Genomic DNA, 13,484 nt, shown 5'->3' on the forward strand with positions numbered 1-13,484 from the left:
AAAAAAATAAAACAAATACTATACAGAAGGTACTAGAGATATTTGAAGAATGCAAAAACTTTGGATTGGAAAGGGCTTTGTGGTGGTGGAAGCATGTCAAAGAGACTTTTTAGGATGAGTGGGACTTTGTCAAATGCTGGTAAGTATGGATGAGAGGCAAACAGAATGGGCAGAGAACCACATGCAGATGTAGAACTGGGAATGTTGGCTGATGTAATTTGGAGACATTGCAGAATTTTGGTTTGGTTGGTCAAATATATGTGGGAAGTAGAGCTGAAAGGTAGAAATAACCTAAATGGCCTTTCCATAATGGAAAGGACCTAGAGTTTGAATTTAGTTAGCAAAGAGCACCCATTCATGGTTTTATCTTGTCTTGTATCTTCCGTACTTTGGTTTTAGTGAACGATTTTGCCTTGTAATTCACACGGACCAAAGAAGTTGTAACAAGCCTCAGAGTTCACCCTTGATCTCCTCTCTTAAGGCAGCAAAAAGATCATACTTTCCACTATTCCCCATCTCAGTAAATGATACTTCCAGCCATTCCCACTGTGTTGGTGAACTTTGGGTTAGGATGGTTTCCGTATTACCAAATCAGAACTATCTGATTTGAGGGGGCATGGTTGTCATAAAACCAATCTATTATAAGTGACATATTATATATTAGAAATTCTATCTGAGGTAAATCACATGTAAAACAATTTCACATGTGTTAGGGGAGTATTCGTGGGAAGGCTGGGTGAATGGGAAGTGTGAAGAGAGAGATGCAGTCCTACCTGAATTAGGCTTGCTCCTCCTGCTGGGATGTGGGATGCCTAGAAATTTCTGCAAAATCTATTCAAGCTCTGTTTCTGAAGTATGAATCCAAAGAGGATCAGGGCCTTTAAATCGCTAGGAATTCAGTAGTTTTTGCCTCTTCATTTTTGAGAACCCAAAAACCTACTACTTTTCCTTTCCCAAGTTAGAGGTCTTTCTGCAACTCTAAAATGAAAGTCAAAGGTGGTATATTTCTTTGTTCCTGAAGAAAGGTATGGAATGAGCTAACCTTTTTTGTCTGTTGTGTTGTTTCTGTTTTTTTTTCCCCCGGAATTTTGACAGTGACTGATAAGGATTTCGCGCAATTAATACCGAAGAACATAGCACAGAGCACAAGCTCCACAAATAACATATTCTTAAGGAAATCTAATTCCAAACTTTTCTTCACAGCAAGTGAGAAACAAATGATCATAGTATGCAAGGAATCACCAAAGGAGTATCTCCAGCCTTTCAAGGACAAACTAGAAGAGTTCTTCCAGAAAGGTAGGGAACTGCATCAGGTGTGCATACATGAAACTCTGAAATATCCGCCATTCCAGCTTACTATGTAAAACAAAAATAAGTGTGGGGCATGAACTTGCAGTTATAAAATAAATAAATCATGGGAATGTATTGTACAGCATGGTGACTACAGTTAATAATACTGTATTGTATATTTGAAAGTTGAGAAGAGAGTAGATCTTAAAAGTTTGCATCATAAGAAAAAAATGTTGTAACCATATGTGGTGATGGATATTAACTAGACTTCTTGTGATGATCATTTTGCAATATACACATAAATGGTTGTGTTGTACATCTGAAACTAATATGTTATATGTCAATTATATCAATAAAAAAAGCATAAGGTAGTTAGAGGGAGCTTTTGTCTTTGCTAGGAGGTCAGAGGAAATACATGTAGGAACCTTTGGAGATGTATTAACATGCTCTTTCTACTTATTAATAAGGCCACATAATATCTCATCATCAACAAAAGACCATTTCAGCAGGGGGAATCCATAAAGTATGGCCAAACCACCTTGGGAATTGGCAGGAAAATTCTCAGTCCATGAGTCAGAGGAACTCCATTCCAGCTGTTCCTTTGGTGCAGAGATCACTGCCCCCCTCATCCTTAATGATGGCTTGTTTGTGTTGAAGCAGAAGTCAGGAGTCCTCTCTTTACTGCTGAACCTCATATATGATGGAAGCAATGTCATCAGATAAAATGCCATCTTAAGAGCAGTGATACTACTTACCTTTATGTGTTATGTGACTAAAATTAGGTGTGCTGTATATGTGATTTATCAAAATAGATGTATTTGCTTCAGGATTATGCCAGATAAATATAACCTAAATGGCCTGAAGAAAAAGCAGGAAGGATTTCCTTTTGCTGACCCCCAATCAATAATTTCTGCTTTTGGCATTTGTAGAATTAACTTGAAATTAAGTTCATATGTGCTTAGATTCTGTTTTAATTTTTGTTATTGTTCTATATCTGGATAGTTCTGCACTGTATATAGGTAGGTTTTATCAGCCTGTGTACTATAATGGCTTTATCCTCCTTTCTCTTTAAACCAGCTAGCAAGAAATAAAAGATAAAAAATAAAAAATAAACCAGCTAGCATCTTCAAACTTATGTAGTGAATCTTAATTTTGGTTGTTGTTGTTGGAAAAAGAAGAAGTACAAATAGATTTAGAACCTTGAAAATCTTCAGTGCCTTGCAAAAAGGAATTTGCAAATCACTGTTTGGGGTTACGTGTTTGCTTCTCTGTTAGGTTTCTCAAGAAACTTCTGGTCTGTTCTGAAAGAGGAAACCGAGTTGAGGCAAACTGGACCTTATGTCAGCGAGGGTGTGGCCGCAGTAAAATCTTCTAGAAATACCCTACAGCAGTGATTCTCAATCCTTGCTGTACACTAGAATCCACTGGGGGAGATCTTTTTAAGCATTTGATATCCAGGCCAAACTCCAGACTTCCTATCAGCATCTCCAGGGGTGTGACCAGGCATTAGCATTATTGATTTGCTTCCCAGGTGATTCCAGTATGCAGTGCAGATTGAGAACTTATGTTGTCCAGCTTAGGTCACCATTCAGTGTATCTTCAAAGATGTTTATTCAGGGGTGCCTGGCTGGCTCAGTCAGTGGAGCACGACTTACTCTCAGGGTTGTGAGTTCAAGCCCCATGTTGGAGCTCTCCATGGAGCCTACTTAAATTTAAAAAAAAAAAAAAAAAAAGGAACGGTGTTTATTCAAGAGACTGCTATATCTCAGGCACTCCTTCTTCCTTCTCAGGGACTGTCTCACTGGGAAAAGATCTCCAACTGAATAAAGGAGTCAGTTCTCCCTGAACCAACCTAGTGAAAGATGGGAAAGGACGTTAGAAATAACCTCAACTCATGCTTCAAACAAAAACAGCTAAAGCAAAGCACAAAAAGAATTTAAAGGAAAGCTATCACTTACACAGAACTTTAAAATATAAAAATAAAATGTAATATTATTGGAAGCTTAGACATTCCTAATATTGTGTGGTGGAAAGAGCCACTATTGAAATAGCCTGTTACCATCATCTTATTACTTAACTGAGTTGGTAAAAAATCAGTCTAGAATTGTACTGTCCAATATAAATGGCAGGCAGTAGCCACATGATGCTATTGAGCAGTTGAAATGTGGCTGATCCAATATGAGATGTACTCTAAGTGTAAAACACACAGCAGATTTTGAAGACTAGGTGTGAAAAAACACAAAATATTTCTGACTTTTTAATATTGATTATGCAATAAAATGATATATTGAATATATTAGGTTTTAAAATAAAGTATTATTGGGGATCCCTGGGTGGCTCAGCAGTTTGGTGCCTGCCTTCGGCCCAGGGAGTGATCCTGCGGACTGGGGATGGAGTTCCACATCAGGCTTCCCGCATGGAGCCTGCTTCTCCTCTGTGTCTCTGCCTCTCTCTTTCTCTCTCTCTCTCTGTGTCTCTCATGAATAAATAAATAAAGTCTTTAAAAAAAATGAATAAAATAAAATAAGGTATTATTATTAATTTACCTGTTTCTTTTAGTTTTTAAGTATGGCTACTAGAAAATTTAAAATGGCAGCTCACCATTTATTTCTATTAGCAATATTAGTCTAGACACATGGTCGCTTGGCCTTTCTTATCTCATTCCTTTTCTCCACTCATTCTCATCTCATTCCATTCCTACACTCCCCTCTTCATGTTCTTGCTCAGCTTAAAGCCTAGGTTACTGGAATGGAATTTCTGGAGCTAGCCCTCCCCACTTTTGCTCTGGTCCTGGCTGTTGTTCGGCTAACAGGTAGGGGTGGATACCACTTCATCAAGCTGTTCCTCTGTGGTTTGATGGGTGGGGGTTTGCCATTTTGCAGAATATACAAATGGAATGTCTCTTGGCTGCTATGGAACTCTAAACAGTAGTATCTTTTTTATGTAGATGTCTTACTGAGGAAAGGATTTTCCTTCCACCATAAATATGCACTATCTCCCTTGGATAATCAAATTTTTATGGCAATTATACAGTTTTAAGTATAGTATCTCATCTAAATATGCCATTCATTGTAAGAAACATCATTATTACAAGTACTACTAAGAAAGAAAAATTGCTGGCAATTAAGCCACAATATGTCATAGATCATAAGATGCACCCCCCAAAAGCAGGTGCTAAAATATGAAAATCCCATCAAATTGGAAGTTGATATAATATGCTACCATAATGAGGCATATAGAATCAAGGAGGGGAGTGCCTAACACTTCCAGGTAACTCAGGGAAGATTTTCAACAAAGGAGATGTTTTTATTCAGTTTTGACAAAAAAAAAAAAAAATTAATGCCAAGATACTGATAATGATGGCAGTGACAGCAGATCAGTGGATGGTAGCTCACATTTGCAGTGTACTGCTGTACCCCCAGACACTCTGGGGAGAAGATCTTTCTTGTTTAGTCCTCATGACAACCCTCTGGAATCAGCACTATTATCAACCTGTTGTGTGGACGAGGACATTGCAGATTAGGAATTCTCAGCAGACAGGTTAGGGGCATTCCAGGCAGAGGAAAACACTGCAAATCTCAGGATAAAAGACATGAAGTATTTGGAGAATGGCAAGAGACTTGGTGTGGCTAGATCACAGGGCATATGGGAAGAACACAATACCAAAAAGGGGAGGAGAGTCACTATATGACTTGCTAAACGATCTGAACTTTGTCTTATAGGCAACTGGGAGCCTCTGAAAAGTAGTGTGTATGGGAGTGACATGGTCACATTGCATTTGTTTTGTTATGGTGCATGGAATCCCTTTGCTTTTTGTGGTTAAGAACTACATTAGGGGCTCCTGGGAGGCTCAGTCAGTTAGGCATCTGCCTTCAGCTCAGGTCATGATCTCAGGGTCCTGGGATCCAGCCCACATGGGGCTTCCTGCTCAGTAGGGAGCCTGTTTCTCCCTCTCCCTCTCTGGTTCCCCCGCTTGTGTTTGCACTTTTTCTTTCTCTTTCTCAAATAAATAAATAAAACCTTCTAAAAAATAAAAAATACTTAAAAAAAAAAAAGAGACAAATACATTATAACCAAGAGTAATATGAAGAGTTGAAATAGTAAAAGAGAGGCAGTATATTGAGTTATTCTACAGTGGTCCAGGCAAATGATGGTAAGAACAAAAGCAATCGCAGAAAAATAACGAAGGGACACATTTATAAAGCTTTTAGGAATTATAGGACGAGATAACCCAATCGAAGTACAGAAACAGGAGTTTTCTTGTGTGGATAACTGGCTTGATACTGATGAGGAGAACCAGATTTGGGATGGAAAACAATGTAATAATTGACCTACATATGAGACATCCTGGTAGAGAATATTGGGTTCATGAGACTATCATAGAGGGTAGAAGTTCAAGTCACAGAAATGAATGAGAAAGCCCAAAGAAAGGGTGTAAAACGAGAACTCGCAGTAGTAGTAGAGTTTCTAATCACAGGATATAATAACTATAGTTGAGAAAAGATACTTCCATACTTTCATAATATTTGAGTATTTGGCAGGAAAGCCAGTTTTCTATTAGAATTCTTATCACTCATAAAGTCTTAAGCAATGGAGTGCTCTATTCCTGAGAAGTCACATATGTGTTTGGTGACTCAGTTGATTCATAGTCTAATTTTTATATGAGCTGCAATTCAGTTCTTCTAACAACCATGATGATTTAATTTTTCTTTTGTAAATCATATCCTGTTGCCACACTCAAGGGGGGATGATGTGTTTGTCTTTGTATCATTCTTCCCTTCTCAAAATGCCCTTAAATAGCATTACTTGACAAAATTGTGGTACTTGTTCTTAACTAATTTCATTTCCTATGCAGAATAGAAAGTAATTTTAATGCCTCCATCCTTCAGAGTTGCAATCCATGGTATCTAAGCCTTTTTCCTTACATGATTTTTCTTTTCCACAGTAGGCTCTGTTGCTGCCAATTTACAGCACAGCGCAGAGTAACTGTGAGAGCATTACTTGAGCTCATGTTTTCCCACCCTCAGATCTAACGTAGTCATAATGATATGGCCTTCAAAAATGTGATGCTCACATTAAAGGTCCCCATAAACATGGCAGGGATCCTGTAATTGAAAGAAGGCGCAGAGCAACTGATTAGATCCTGGGTATAGATCTTGTAGGTGGTCTTTGCATGCTGTTAAATTGGTCATTTGTATTTATAGCTTTGGCAGGGAGGGCTGGAACCTAAACTGATGCTAATACCAGCACTCTCCCACACTTGGCCTGATCTCATTCTGCATTAGTTTTAGCTGGCATCCATGAGTGGAACCAAATCAAAATGAATCTGAATGAGCCATGTTAGTCCTAGTGTCTCAAATTATCTTCCGAGGTTCTTTGACCAGCTGAGATTAGAGGTATTCTTTATGTCAAGAAACTTTTCTGGTAAAAAGTAAATAGATAAATTTTACAAAACTAAAAAACAAACAAAACAACTCTGATTTCCTGCACTGAATACAAAAAGGATTACCTAAAAAGCTGAATACCCCATGATGGCTGAGACTATCTGGTCCTATTCACTTTGTCATCCCAGCAGAATGGAGGCTCAGTGTAGCTCATGATAGGTGTTAATAATTATTTGTGGAATTAATGAACAAACAGCCTGGTTCTTATAAAGGGCCTGGAAGCTGTTTGATTTTTACTCTGTGAGTTTTCTGTTTAAATTCTTTCAGAACTGGTAAATCATGCCAGAATTTGGTGAGATGCACTTTTGGTCTACAACACACATCTGTGGTCAAACCTCCTGGATATCAAAACATCCTTCTATGTCACAAATATGCATATAATCCCTTCTTAATAAATACTTAGTTTAGATTGACAAGGTCCCTAACTGAAACTCAAACTATAGACTAATCTCTTCAACCCCTAGCATATTCAGGCTTTTTATAGAGAACAGGAAGGACCAATGATCTGGATGGTGTAACCGGGAGAATGTGCACTCTCTGTAGAACAAACCATCTTCTTGTACACTTCACTTTCAAAAAAGGACCAGGGATGGCTCCAAATAACATCAATGGTCAAATTAAGAGAGTCTGTTGTGATTTATGAGTTACCAAAGTAACACAGCAATAATCTTTGGAAAGTGGAGCTACTATTTTATCAAATATTAAGTAGAGTGTTTTCTGAAAAGGTTAGTTTGAATCAGTTTATTTTGGTTTTTTTTCCTTCCCATAAATTTCTACAAAGAGCACCATTCTGCTCATCCCAACATTAGCTTCTCTCTGCTTCCTCCCTCTCTTTCTCTGTTCTCTCCCTCCATACTCACCCCTCACCTTTGTATATTTAATTTACTCAATTTTTCTTTTTTGGCCAAACATCCAGTAAGCTGTCTTTCCAAAAAATCTAATTCTCTTTTACTTTTCCTTTCTCTCCAATGAAAATTTCACAAGAAGAAAAATGTCTAAATTAGTTCTGTGTGTGTATAATACTGATATAAATACCTGGAAAAGATTATACCCACCCACCCCCAGAAGAAGGAAAACTACAGATCAATCTCACCACAGTTTAAAATTTTTAAATATAACAGCACATTTCATGACCAAAGGGAGCTTATTCCCACAATGTGAAGATGATAGGATATTGAGAAGTCTATTAACATAAATCATCACTGTTAATAACTCTAATAAGAAAACACGTATGATCATCTCTTTACATGCTAAAAAAGGCACTTGATAAAATTCAATCTATTCTTCATTTCAAGCTCAATAAAACATTAAGTACCATATACTTCCTTATTATAATAAAAATTAATCTGTGTCAGCCTCAGTTTCTCAACTGAAAAACTGAATATCATAGAAAATCAGTGTACCTAATACATAAGAGCTATGAGACAATGTTAAGAAATGAGACCAACATTCAATACAAAGGCAAATAATATGAAAAGTGACAAAAACTGCTCTTCAAACATATGAGAAGATATTGCCCTCAAAATAAAAGAAGTCCAAAAGAAATTACATTGGAATTCCATTTTTCATTTATAAGACTGGCAAAGTCACAGAAGTTTGATAACAGACTCCCCTTGGCAGCACAGTACAGTAAACCTCTGTCCTCTATTGCTTGTGAAAGTATAAATTGTTGTGATCCATGTGGAGATCTATTTAGCAGTATCTAATAAAGCTCCATGTGCACATGCCTTCTGACTTGTCAGTTCTACTTCTAGGCCCAAACCCTCAGATCTTACACATGCAAAGTGATTTCTGTACCATGCTACCTATTGAGACATTGTTTGTAATGGCAAAAGATTGGTGACATCTTCAATGACCATGAGTAATGAAATGGTCAAATTATGGTACTTCCAGACGGTGGAATACCTAGCATCTGCTTAAAAAAAATGAGAAATGTCTTTATGTATAGACAGGAAAACTCTCTAAGGTATATGTTAAGTGGAAAACAAGGGTCAGAAGAGGAGGTATATTACCATTATATCTAAAGAAGAAAAAGAAAAATGAATGCTACTTAACAAAAAATCTCCAAGGACAAATAATAAATTAATCTGGCAATAGTATCAACCATGCAAGTTGTCCTGTTTAGCTGGTATCCAGGCTGTTGTTAAATAGTTAGAATATTACCCCTGAAAATGCCCAGACAAGTTCATTATATAGTGGATAGGAAATGGATGGACGGGGTTCAGAAGTGGCATGGAGGCTTTTCATAAATCTTTTAATCAATGTGTACATCTTCAAAATATCAAACAACTAATTTCTTAAAACAAACAACTTTCTATGGTACTTTGCACTTACGTTTTGTCTTTAAGACTGCTTCCCTGGGCACCGGGGTGGCTCAGCGGTCTGCCTTTGGCTCAGGGGTGATCCTGGGGTCCTGAGATCAAGTCCCACATGGGGCTCCCCACAGAGCAACTGCTTCTCCCTCTGCCTGTGTCTCTGCCTCTCTCTCTCTCTCTCTCTGACTCTCATGAATGAAGTCTTTGAAAAAAAAAAAAAAGACTGCTTCCTTTTCAGATTTTCCCATTGTGGTACCCGTTGAGATCCCTTAGTCTGCTGAATCTAGCCCTTCCTGTTCAATTTCTGAGGAATTAGAAATGAAGTGGTCTTATTCAGTGACTCTTTCCCTCCACTGAGGGCTGGACTGGACCACTCAGAAGGAAATTTCAGGCTCTGTTTGTATTTTCCTTCCTTCCCTTCATGAGGTCTATTTAGCAGCATCTAATAAAGTTACATATGCACATGCCTCACAGTCTCCTCCTCAACATCCTCCCACAGCAGCTCTGGACAATGGAGTCCTCCCAGCACAGACACATGCACACACACTAAAGTCCCTCAAGTTCTTTCTTCTGGACTTAGACTGCCATCACTCATTTTGCTCATGGTTCAGTCACACTCTTATGATGCTCTAACTGAAATGTCCTTGAAGAGGCCTCTTTGAAATCTTTTTTATTAAAAGATTTTATTTATTTATTTACTTATTTATTCGTTCATTCATTCATTCATTCGTGAGAGACACAGAGAGAGGCAGAGACACAGGCAGAGGGAGAAGCAGGCTCCCTGTGGGGAGCCCCACGTGGGACTCGATTCCAGGACCCCAGGATCACGACCTGAGCCAAAGGCAGAGGCTCAACCACTGAGCCACCCAGGTGCCCCAGTATGTTAGGTCTTTCAATGAACTGTTTCTTGAACATACAGGGTGAGAGTATAGGGATTTGCATTTCAGATTACCCTGACACAGGCCAGCTTTTAAACCTAACCACAGGGTAGCACCAGCATCATTCGTTTATATCTTAAGAGGATTTTCAGGATCTGACCTCCCCAATGGATGTATGTATTTTAAGCCTTACCTGTAATTTTTGAAAGAAAGGCTTTATCTGCTGTTTTTAAGCAGTGTCTCAGAACTACATGCAAGTGGAAGAGGTGGTGGTGGTTTGGTTTGGAGAAAAGAGTAGGATAAGTATTATTAACTCTTAATGGGTCTTCTCTGGAGCAGCAGGTATTTAGACAGACATGCATACACATGTGCCCATTGCAACAGCTCCAAACTTACATGACCAAGCTGTGTTAGTGGAACAGGGGCTATACCTTAAATTGACTTTTCTAACTTTGAGTAAGGCCTTTAACCGTCTAAGTATTAAAGTATTACTAGTGCCCACCTACTGCTGGTTTTGCTGGTGTTGATGTAATCCCTTCATCACGACAGAATCCAAGATCCTTTGAGATGACAATAACCTCTTTTTGATCAGTAGAAACATTCCCAGGTAGAAGAAGGTCATGAAGCCAAGTGAGCCACTCTCTTTCTAAGTGTAGAACTTCAGGCCCACTTGTGAATTCCCTTTACATATTTCATTGGCTTGTTTTGGAAAAACCAAGGGTGGACTCAGTTGTGTTCTCTAGAAGCAGGGTTTTAGTAACTTCTGAAGTTTTATTCATGCTATTAAGCTATAATCACAATATTTAATCCTCTGATCATGACTGTATGTACACCATTTGATGAAAAAGGGTTTTTTAGGTTTTCTGAATATAACAGAAAGAGCATCGTGCATGAAATTAGAAGACCTCTCTCTGAATCCCAGCTTTACCATTTAACTTTCCTGTATGACTTTGGACAGTTTTGTAAATTTCTCTGAGCCTTTTTCTTCTTATCTATAAAATGTCCATTGTGTAGCATCATTATGAAAATTAAATAGGGACGCCTGGGTGACTCAATGTTTGAGCATCTGCCTTTGGCTCAGGGCGTGATTCTGGGGTCCTGGGATCGAGTCCCACATTGAGCTTCCTGCACAGTCTGCTTCTCCCTCTGCCTGTGTCTCTGCCTCTCTCTCTCTCTCTCTCTCTCTCTGTCTGTCTCTCATGAATAATGTATAAAATCTTTAAAAAAAAAGAACTTAAAAAAATGAAAATTAAATGGGACCACATCATATGACTATAGAGCATTAATACAGTATGTTATTTTTAGAGCATAATTACTATCCTACCTGCCTTCTATGAGAAATACCAATTGTCTGAAATTTTCCCTCAATTTTTCAGTTCAGACAGGGAGTTGGGAGGATGCTTCTTGACTTCAACAGTTTGAAGCACAGTGCTTCGCTTAATATTCAGTTCTTTGAAGCTAATTTTATTGTTACTAACTTTCCAGGTAAGGAAACTATGAGGATTTCAGCAACTTACTCAAGGTCAATGTGATCTCAGTCCCAATGTTGGTACTCTGCCATCCTAATAACTTGGAAAATCACTTTTTTTCCCTGTGTCCCAAGGCCCGTGTGGGTAACTAGAAATAACTATTTTCTCTCACCATCTAAGGAGCAGACTTGCTGGCAGTAGCTCACCCCTCCCCGCAGGCACTCTTGTTCCAGGAGTCCTAATAGAAGCCCTCATTCTACCTTCCCCAGCAGCAACAAGAATTGTCATCTGTGCTTCAGAAAGAATTGTGGTGACAAATAGTTAAGTATTTTATGGAATCAGTATTGAGCTCTGCATTCTTGCATAATAGTTGTTTTCATGATAAATTGCTTCATGTAATTGTTGGCATCGCCACCACTTCCTCTCTGGATTCTTGACAACTATCAGCAAGGTTTTAATCAGTGATTGATTGCAGTTGCCATCACATGACTTCTCTTTGAAAGTACTTAGTTATTGTCTTCTTTATGCTGGAAGAATTTGACGCCTATACTGCCTTCTGGGAGTTGTTTTGCAGAATACAGATCACATAATACATGATTTTACAGATAATGCACAACTCTGGAAAGATTTCTTCATTCCTTCAAAATATGCAGATCTGTTTCTTCTGCTGAGTCAGTTTTGCTGTAGAAGAACTGTGGCAGCACTAGTAGAAGCCCAGGATGGAATGAGATCATTTGCAGGGAGCATTTAGCACAGAACCAGGCACTCTGTTAGCATCTGCTGCTACTGTTACATATTCAATTGTTTTATCACAGTCTTATCAGGTGGTTCCAAGAGGAGAGCCCAGAAAGTCAATCACAAAATGTTACTTTCTCAGTGGTGTGAATAGCTGTCATTCCAAATTCAAATGGCAAATAATAGATAATTCCAATGAAAAGTTGTAAATACTAGCAGGAAAATCATGTTCATCTTGTCCATCTCCTCTAAAAGTAATAAAAAAACAGTGGTTTTCTACAGGAGTGTGTCATTTCACCATTACAGTATTTTTAAAGTGTAATTGTGATTTCCAAAGTTATATCTTATTGATGGAAAGTATTTACATAATTCCATGAAAGATGGCCTGCCTCATGGATCTCCCATCATGGCTACCCCCAATCAACAATATTACCACCTAGTGGCCACCGAGTTGCACTGCAAACACACGATCCTTGAGACCCACAGAATCAAGTGCCCGTCTCAGTGGCTAAAAGATTGAGGATAACAGTAAACACCACCAGAGTAAACGACCTTATCTCTGATAACTGTTAATTACTGGAACATTCAAACTCTGTTTTATAGCAGAGGGGAGAATTATGAGACTTTGAAAGGTTGTCAACTGAGGCTAAAGAATATGATCATTAAATTTTTTTAATCCTTTTATGAATCTTTTGAATCAAGAAGAAAGCTATCTACCTCTCTCCACCAGCTTTTATATTTTTGATTGGTTTCTACTGTTTTTCTTCTGAAAATTAGATATGTGCATTTGAGTGGATCAACGGGGATAAACTATGGTTTCTTCCACTATAGGAAATATGCCATGTCAATTCGTGTCCTTACACAAAGTTAACAAAACCTTAAATGCTTAGCTTCCTGAAGTGCTGCTCCTTAATGGCACATCCTGTCTCCATGTCTGAGTCTGGCACCAGAACCTTTGTTATTTACCATTTCCCACCTCCCCCTAGCATCTACCAACTTGTTGACATTCTATTATTCATTGAAATAAACAAACCATCTGCCTACTAAGCTCATCTCACCATCCCATTTCCTTGCTGAAATAAATGAAATGTGGAGTAACTGTAATCATTCTAGGGAAGTGGAATGTATTCAAATAGATAATATAGGAATCCCTTAAAGATCTGAATTGCTCTTCTTCCCAGGAAGGCACTACTTTTCCCCTAAAATCTTCTCTTAGGTTTCATGATTCTATGATTAGGCCTCATTGCTGACATGATATATGTGTGTGATCATCTGCTTTCTTAAACTTAAGCTTCCCTTGGCATTGGCTCCCAGTTTGTACTCATGGCTGTGGCATTAATTGTAATTGGTCTG

General features: G+C 38.3%; 1 protein-coding gene across 24 annotated transcripts in view; it reads left to right on the plus strand.

Moving 5' to 3' along the window:
• FMN1 (formin 1) overlaps window positions 1–13,484 on the plus strand; it is a 433,864-nt gene that overhangs the window by 319,615 nt on the left and 100,765 nt on the right. For 22 of the 24 annotated variants that reach the window (XR_012022366.1, XR_012022361.1, XR_012022362.1 and 19 more), the window contains one exon: window positions 1,204–1,296. The exons of 1 other annotated variant lie outside the window; for it this stretch is intronic. Coding sequence is in view for 13 of the 23 variants with exons in the window: in XM_072808317.1 (XP_072664418.1) it covers window positions 1,204–1,296 (93 nt within the window). In the remaining 10 variants the exon portion in view is untranslated. Of the gene's footprint in view, window positions 1–1,203; window positions 1,297–3,080; window positions 3,693–13,484 lie in introns of those variants that run through there. One more of the 24 variants, XM_072808321.1, reaches the window with a different exon arrangement.

This window comes from Canis lupus, chromosome 32 (assembly GCF_048164855.1).
Source record: "Canis lupus baileyi chromosome 32, mCanLup2.hap1, whole genome shotgun sequence".
Taxonomy (NCBI): domain Eukaryota; kingdom Metazoa; phylum Chordata; class Mammalia; order Carnivora; family Canidae; genus Canis; species Canis lupus.